This window comes from Hipposideros armiger, unplaced genomic scaffold, assembly GCF_001890085.2.
Source record: "Hipposideros armiger isolate ML-2016 unplaced genomic scaffold, ASM189008v1 scaffold_69, whole genome shotgun sequence".
NCBI classification, from domain to species: domain Eukaryota; kingdom Metazoa; phylum Chordata; class Mammalia; order Chiroptera; family Hipposideridae; genus Hipposideros; species Hipposideros armiger.
Window position 1 is genome coordinate 1,150,998 of NW_017731419.1, and position 8,370 is coordinate 1,159,367.

The 8,370-nt window shown below is 52.2% G+C and overlaps 1 protein-coding gene across 1 annotated transcript in view; it reads right to left on the minus strand.

Annotated features, from left to right (window-relative positions):
- Positions 1–2,735: 2,735 nt before the first annotated feature.
- SERPINA1 (serpin family A member 1) overlaps positions 2,736–8,370 on the minus strand; it is a 12,350-nt gene continuing 6,715 nt past the window's right edge. The window contains exons 3-6 of the mRNA XM_019642439.1: positions 6,961–7,592; positions 5,502–5,772; positions 3,878–4,025; positions 2,736–3,023 (exon numbers count right to left, since the gene is read on the minus strand). Of these exons, the coding sequence (XP_019497984.1) occupies positions 2,832–3,023; positions 3,878–4,025; positions 5,502–5,772; positions 6,961–7,588 (1,239 nt within the window). The 5' untranslated portion in view covers positions 7,589–7,592 and the 3' untranslated portion in view covers positions 2,736–2,831. The remainder of the gene's footprint in view (positions 3,024–3,877; positions 4,026–5,501; positions 5,773–6,960; positions 7,593–8,370) is intronic.

The window sequence follows — 8,370 nt, forward strand, 5'->3', positions numbered from 1 at the left end:
GAATGCGTGCTGTCGGGGCAGCCCAGGCCTGAAGGAGGGACCTGCCTTCTAGGCCTGTCTGGCAGGCCTTCCAACTTGCCGGGCCTTCATTTTCCCATCTGTAAATTGGAGATAACGATTCCTAGCCTGTGTCCTTCAAGGACTGGTTTTGAGAGTCAGTGGATATATTTTAAATGCTCTAAAGAGTAGGCAAAGGAGTGACTGGGTTAGCTCTGTTGGTTAGAGCATGGTGTTGATAACACCAAGGTTGCTGGTTCGATCCCTGCATGGGCCACTGAGATCTGCGCCCTCCCTAAAAGAGTCAACTATGCCATTGTAGCATGAAAGCAATGAAAGAGTAGGCAAAGCTGGGGCTTGTGGCTGTCCTGACTGATTGGTGGCAAACTCTAGTCCTCCTTGTGACAAGGAGGCCCTGATACTTTGCCCACCCCACGATGAACCCTATTGGTTCCCATCTGAGCCAGTGAATTCCCCTCTGGGGGCTGTTCGCCAATTTGAATTGGATCTCAGCCAATCAGAGTGTAGACTAATGTAAGGACATGCCATTCTCTAAAGTGAAATGATGGAATCTTAGGTGAGTGCCCCCAGCTCATTCAGCCTTCTTGGCCTTTCCCTGGACTCCCAAAGTTCCACCTGGCCTTTGCATCTGCCCCTTTACTCCCATGGAATACCAATATTGGGGAGTGGGAAATGTTGTGAAGTTTGTTTGCTGAGGGCTATGCACTCTGTAAACTGGGAGTGGGGGTGGGGGGTGGGAACAGCTATAGCGGATCAGCTGCTTTCCAGCTGGGGCCAAGGGGTGTTTTTCTTGCAGAGGTGTGTGCGTGGGCCCCCAACCTTCTTTATACTTCAAGGAGGAATCCAGCTCTGCATAAGTCCACCGGGCGTCCTAGGGGAAGCGTGGGTGATGTGAGGTTTGGAGGAACAAGTAAGTCCCTGGAGCCACTTACTAGCTCTGTGACCATGAGCAAGACAGCCAGCCTCTCTGAGCCTCAGTGTTCTCATCTACAGAATGGGCATTAAAAAAAAGTAGCTCCACTCACAGCATTACAGTGCTATGAGGATTTGGTGAGAAAATGCTTGAATAACCCCTCCCAAGGAGCCAGGCATAGAGAAAGAGCTCAAAATGCCACAAATAAAGGCCCTGACTTGGGCACCCTGCTCTGTTATCCTTTACAAACTATTTGAACTATTCAATGTGAACCTCACACCAACTCAAGGTAGGTTTTATGCCTATATAAGGGTATACTGAGGCTCAGAGAGGTTTGGCGATTTCACTAAAGTCACACAGCTGGAAAGTGGCAGAGACTGAATTTGATCCAGGTTCTTAGACCCTCAGGTCTGGCATCACTGTAGGTGTTTGACAATGTTCATATCATTATTGGAATTTGTGGAAACTGGAAGTCTCTAGGCAGAGAAAACTCAAGAAGATATGAGGCTTATTTGGGAAACCGCTGAATCTTTACCCATTATGTTAAATGATGTGAGATGGCACGTATATGGCCATTTTGACTTAAAAGGTGTAAGTTTCTATGACTCAACCACACTCTTTAGGAGTGCATTCATCCCCAGTGAGTGGCTTAGAGGGTGATTACTAGTTTTGTGTGGGAGGGGGCAACCCTTCCCCAGGACAAGCGAATCCCCTTGAGTCCAGGGAGCTTGCTCCTTCAGGCTGGGGGCCCAGCCAGGCTTCCTGATGGCCGTAGCCCTTCGGGCAAGGCCTGGAGATGGGAAGGGGCCATGTGGCCCTTGGTGAAAAGGGCTGCTCCCGGGACAGCCTCTAGTTCTGGCTCAGAAGCTGTGGTTTCTCTCCGAAGACCACAAGGAGGACCAGGGGCCAGGAACAAAGCACATTGAAATGTGTCTCCCGTCAGAGCTCAGCCAGCGGGGGCAGGCAGGGCCAGTGGCGGTTAACGGTCTGCTATAATTCCTCTCCCATGACCAAAGAATCATTGTAAAGACTTTCCAGAGCCACCCAGGATATCTTGGCCACATGTTGAAGGTGGACAAGGGGACGTAGGGTAAGTGGCTTGGGAGTTGAATGCCCTGGTGAGTTTGAACAGGTGACACGGACCAAGAGCAGAGGCCATCATCTTCCCCTGGGGAGAAGAGACCTGCTTTTTTGAAGGACCTGGGGCAGAGATGGATTGACACGGACAGGATAGGGGTTCCCAGTCCAGTTCCATTGGAAAGGGCTCTTAGAAAGATCAACCAGAGCTGTTTGCAATCAGGGTGCAAGCCTGGCTCAGGTGACAACGTGGGATGAGAAGGGGACCTGGCCTTCCCACCCTGCTGCTGAAGATACGGCAGCTCAGTGCCCCTGTGTGAGCTGGAGGTGTGGGGAGCACCAAGGTGGTAGCCTTGCAGCCGGCGCTAGCCGCCCTGCAGGGTGAGAGGGCACAGGGGTTAGGGGCTTAGCAGGGGACCTGGTGGACCCTTGGTGGAGACAGGGGCCACGGGCTGGGATTCGAGCAGTGTGATTCCCTGTTAGCAAATCCCGGTCAAGACTGGAAACATGGCGCTTTTCCATAGTGAAGGGGGAAGAGGCAGTAAGTGTGGCTTTCAGCCAGCATGTTCTCTTGGCCCAGCACAGCTCCCGGACAGGGTAAATGTCTAACACACATTAATATAGGGCCTGCATGAAAGATTGCTGTAGCCTGGATCCCACACAATCCTGGCGACGTAAAGGGAGACTCAGAGACAAGAGGATGAGGGATTTGCACGTCACACTCAGATTTGGGCCAGGCCAGTCATTCTTTATTGTCATGTAGGAAGGGGACTTGGCCTGGGAGTGGTGGGGGTGGGGAGGGGGGGCTGAACCAGACAGACAGTTATTTTTGGGTAGGGTTCACCACTTTTCCTACAAAGAGGGGACCCTTGGTATTTTTATCATAGATGATGGTGATGAAAGGCCTGTTAAACTCAACAGTTGGGGGAATCGACATTGGAATGGCTTCCAGAAATGTGGCCCCAGCAGCTTCTGTCCCTTTCTCGTCGAGGGTCAGCACAGCCTTGTGCACGGCCTGGAGGGGAGAGAGCACAGAGTCCTGTTCTGAGCCGGCACAGGCTTCCCATTGCCCAGCAGGCCTGGGAGCAAGGCCTGGGGAGGAGCGTGGTGCCCGGAGGCAGGGCTTTCTGGGCCTGTCTCCACCAGCCCGCCCTTCCCGCTCCGTGTCCCGCCTCCCTGCAGGAGGCACACAGGCCTCTATCCAGCTTCCCAAGGCCTGTGCCGGACTCCAACTGCACACCCTCACTTCTCCTTCCTGACCAACAGTCTCAGCTTCCCTGGAAACAACCCACCACCTCAGGAGCTACAAGATTTACTTGAACTTTCTGTCTTCCTTGGCATATCTCTTGTTAGTAGTATTAGGTTGTAGGCTCCTTGGGGACCAGGACGTTGATGGGGACCTTCAGAGCCAGGCACTCAGTTTGTAGCCACTATTGAACCGTAGTTGGTCACCTTTAATTCTTCTGAATAAATGGCATTTTGGGCCAAACTCACTCATTAACTCAGACTTGATGACGCGTCAATAGCTCCCAATGTCACTGGACACGGGGACCGAACGTCCTTTGAAATCCTTGACCCTAACTTTGGTTTTGTAACTATGGGTTCATTGAGGCCCAAAGAAGGGAAGGCTCTGACCAAAGATGAGACAGAGGGTCAGTGACACAACCACAGAGGATGTCCTTAAAATGTCAGAAGCCCATGAGGCCACCCCTCCACTCAGTCATCTCACCACATCCCAGTCTTGGTGAGTCCAGTGGCATTCCTCAGGGACCTCAGTCTGTAGGTGCATTTGTGTCCCTTTGTCTCTTCCTCAGCTGACCCCTGAGCTGCAGTCTTCTTACACATTCTGACCTACAGGGACAAACTCACCTTGGACAGCTTGAGGGGTGGTCCCTCACTGATCCTGGACAGGTCAGCGTTGTTGCTGAAGACCCTGGAGATGCCCCGGTTGTACATGACAGCTCCCAGTTCGTAGGTTCCAGAAATGGACAGTTTGGGCAAATGTAAACTGGCAGACCTGTCATAATAGTTAGAAAACAAAAGAATTTCACAGCACTGAAATGGTTTCCTTTTCTGGTCATTTCTCCCACTTAGTGCCCCGCTTTTTTTTTTTTTTTTAGCTGAGCCATCCTGCCACCTGTTGGCAGCTCAGTGGCAGCTCAACTCAGGCCAGGCATTGAACCGCTGTTGCTCGGATCTCAAACTCTTGAGCAAGCTCTTAGCCAACTGAACCACTCGGCCGGCCCCCCGCTTCTTTACTCAATGGAGGTCGAATGTTGGTTTATTCTGTCTGGGTCCTCTACACCTGTGTCGGAGAATGTTTGAATGATAGGCATCTTCTTGTCCTACAAAACCTCTCAAATGCCACCTCCTCTGAGAAGCCCTCCAGGCAGACTCAGGGTGTCCTGTGGCAGCACTTTGCACACTGCCCTGCAGGGTTTGGTCGCCCTCAGAGTAGGGCTTCCTTGTGGGTGGAATCCCAGGGGAACGTGGGGCGTGGTGTCAAGTGCTGAGTGACATTTGCCCAGTGAATGGTGAGTGACTGCATGGGGCTGATTGCTCAGCTCTCGTTTTCCGTGGGGACAAAGTGTGACCCCGAGAAGGGTCTGCCATGAGTGAGCTGACTGGCTCTCAGGCTCTGTTTGACCTGTTCTAGACTCAGCCCCTCCTCGTTCTTGTTTCAGCCTCCTGGGCAGGGAACACGGGACTGGGGTGGGGTGGGGAAGAGGGACTAATACTTCTATTTGCATTTTAGCCTGCTACTCTTTTGTATTTTTTATTCATTTATACATATATGTTTATTATGTGTTTTTATATCGTACTCATTTATTCATGTAGTTAACATTTTTGATTTGATTATTAATATATGTTTATATTGCACATATTTAACATTTATGTAGATTTTTATAATGTACGTGATAAAACATTCATAAGGACATGGGCATGTATGAATGCAGAGATACGTCCTAATTTGGGGTGCGTGATAAAATATTACTTCACGATGCAAAGTCTAATCCAACCACACTGATCTAGTGACAGAGGAGCGGGGACCGTCCTCAGACACGTGCTGGGGCTCCGCACTCTGGGCCTCTGCTTTCCTGGCCTCTCCAAGCTGCCTTTCCCCCTGTCGAGCCATGGACTTTTTCCCCTTGCTCTCCGTACTCAACTGCTGCATCTGCCAGGAAGCCCACCATGCCCTTCTAGGTTCTCCCACAGTACGTGTTGGTGTTGCTCTCCCAGTACCTGGTGTTGGCAACAAGAAGAGGCAGTGTCCATGCTGGGGAGGACGTCCCAAAGGTCAGGACTTTTTCTCCTCAGCTGTGGACAGTGTCCCTCTCACAGAGCCTGGCTGGTGCTACCTGACCTGACTCTGGCCTCTGTCTGGGAGCCCAAGGCCATGCACAGTTGCTTGGCCTGTAGGCGGTGGGTCCACTCTCCCCCGCCCCCGTGGCCAGGCCTGGTGCAGCAGGCCAGCCCCTGCTTTGGGCATCACCTCCGGTATCTCTTCTCCAGGAACCTGGTGAGGGCCTCCTTGGTGAGCTTGCTCTCCACGTGCTCCAGTTTCCCCTCGTCGGGCAGGATGAAGAAGGCGGTGGCATTGCCCACATAGTCCATGAGCAGCACCCAGCTGGACAGCATTTCACAGCGGTGCAGGTAGAACATGCCCAGGCGACTCATCATGGGCACCTTGACCGTGGTGCTCGCGTCTACGTGGAAGTCCTCCTCGGTGGTCTGCTCAACCTCGAAGGGCTTCTCCCATTTGCCTGGAGAGAGGGGAAGGGGCAGCTCAGCCTGAATGGGGGAGGTTTAGGTACATGTCGGGGAGTAAAGCAGCCCTGAGCCTCCTTGATGAGATGCTTCTCTCTCAGCCTCTGCTTCCCCATCTGTAAAATGGAGCTAAAACGCACATCCATCCACTGAAACGACTTTTGGGAGGATGATGCCAGACTAGACTAGGGTCCAGATTTTCTGTATTGTAGAGACTAAGGGATACCATTCTGGCTGGGCAGAGTAAGCTTTTAACTTGTATTTCATGCTTATTCAATTGAGTGTTGCTTGGAAGATTCTAAATGAAAATTAGTGGCGTCAGTCATACGTGGCACCTCCTTGTCCAAGTCTCCCTGCCCCTTGTGAATTGGCGGTTCTTATCATTCAGGAAAATCACTCTTGTTCTTATTCTGATGGCCTTTTCCTGGACCAACATGTGAAATGCGGGGGCCTGGCCATCCTCCTCCCTGCTCTACCAACTGAATGTCACCATCCTGGAAAGTCAGAGTAGATGGGAATCTCGGGGCCTCCAAAGCCCAAATTTCTCACTGGATGGGAGATGGAGACTGAGGCTGCAGAGGGACCAAGACCTGTGTCAAGTCCCACAGCACAGCTGGGACCCAAGACGGGCTGACTCCATCCTCGGGCTCTCAGATGGCCTCGGATCAAGGAGCCCACAGTGTGAAGGAAACATCCCCTGACATTGGCCCTCACCTCCCCTGCCCCAGGCTGTTTCCATGGACTGTTTAAGTGGCCTCAGAATGCCCTTTGGGGCCCACGGGTTCCTCCTCCCACTGCACTAAAGTTGTTCTAAGTATGTTCCATGAAACTCTATTCCCTTCATACACTCTGCGGAAGTTTGCTTTTCTGGCTCTCTGTGGGGGGAGACATTGCATGTTTTACCTCCCTCCCTGGTAGGCATGGGCAATGCACATGAGAACATGCATGAGAGGCTCTGAAAAGTCCTGCAGGGAACATGAGGCTTTGACTGTTTAGCCCATCGTTCCCTTAACTTACTTCATCCTGGAAAGCGTTTTAGTGGTTGTGTGACGACACTGGAATAATACATGCAGAGATGCATAGCCGTGTCACACCCTGCACTGCCAGGGAATGTTTAAGAACTGACTGAGAATATTTGGGGATGTTTCCATGGAAACAAGTTCAGGCTAGTTGTGCAACCTTACCTTTAAAGAAGATATAATTCACCAGAGCAAAAACTGTGTCTGGGTCAAGGTCTTTGACCAGATCCACAATTTTTCCTTGGGTTCCCTTCTCTACATAATCGTTGATCCGTTTCTTGGCTTCTTCGGGATTCTGGAAGTTGATGGAGAAGGCTTCTGAGTGGTACAGTTTCTTGACATCCTCCAAAAACTTATCCAGTAGCTTCACGCTCTCGCTGATGAACAAGCCATTACCGGTGGTCAGCTGCAGCTGGTTGTCTGCCTGGTTCAGGGTGTGGAGAAGATCCTGGAAGCCTTCGTGGATATCAGCCTCTGCTCTCTCGGTGAGGTTGAAACCTAGACCCTCCAGGATCTGGGTGTGAGTGTCACCCTTGGACCCCAGGGAGAGCACCGCAAAAGCTGTCGCAATGCTCACCGGCGAAAAGAAGATGTTGGTGGTGTTGGACTGATGGGCCATCTGGCGGTAGAGACTGAAAGCGAAGTCCGCCAGGTTCGGGGCTATCTTGTGGCTGGCGTGCTGGTCACTGTGCTTGGACGCATCTGTCTCCTGGGAACTGTCAGCCAGAGAGGCAGGGACCAGGCAGCACAGGCCTACCAGCAGGAGGAGGCCCCACGTTCTGGAGGATGGCATTGTCCTGCAAGAGAAGGGGCACCATACCCAAGTCAGGCACACGGTGAGTCCCCTGGCTACCGGCTGACACCATGAAAAGCAACCAGAGTTTATTTACTGTGTGCCAGCCCTGAGCCAAGCACTTTCCTATGTCATCGTCTCTGGAAGACTCACACCAGAATCACATACCCGGATCGTCTGGGTCTGGAGTCCACACTCTCCACGGCTCCACTAACATTTGCAATGGCCCTGAGGTACAAGTGCCGAAGCTCCTATTTTACAAAAGAGGTAACGGAGGCCCAGGAAGCATAAGGTACATTCACACAATTACCCAGGAAGTGGCTCGATCAGGCCTGGGGATGATTAGACCTGGAACAGGCCTAGGAGGGCTGCCATCGAACCTTGTTGTTTGGTGGATAGAGCGGCTACTGCCCAGGAGGGAGGATCTTACACAGGGACACGCGGCCAGAAGACACTGGAGCTTTGAGGAAACTTGGGGGTGGGGAGTGGGGGGAGGGCTGTGCCCACTGGACGCTCACTATGGGTCTCCTCCCTCAGGAGTTTTTTTGAGCTAGAGGGCTGCCCTCACAATGAGTCTGTGGTCTCGGCTGCACGAATGGGCTGTGGTCCCTGCCGTGAGCTTAGCTGCTTATCCTATCACAAGCTGCGTCCCAGCTCTGGGCTCAGCAGTGATGTGGGTGTTAGAGACGCTGGGCTTTCTAGTATAGTGGGGGCTTGGGGGGGTTTGGGAGGGATGTAGTTGTTGAAAAAGCATCTTTTTTTCTCTTCAGACAGACCTCGCT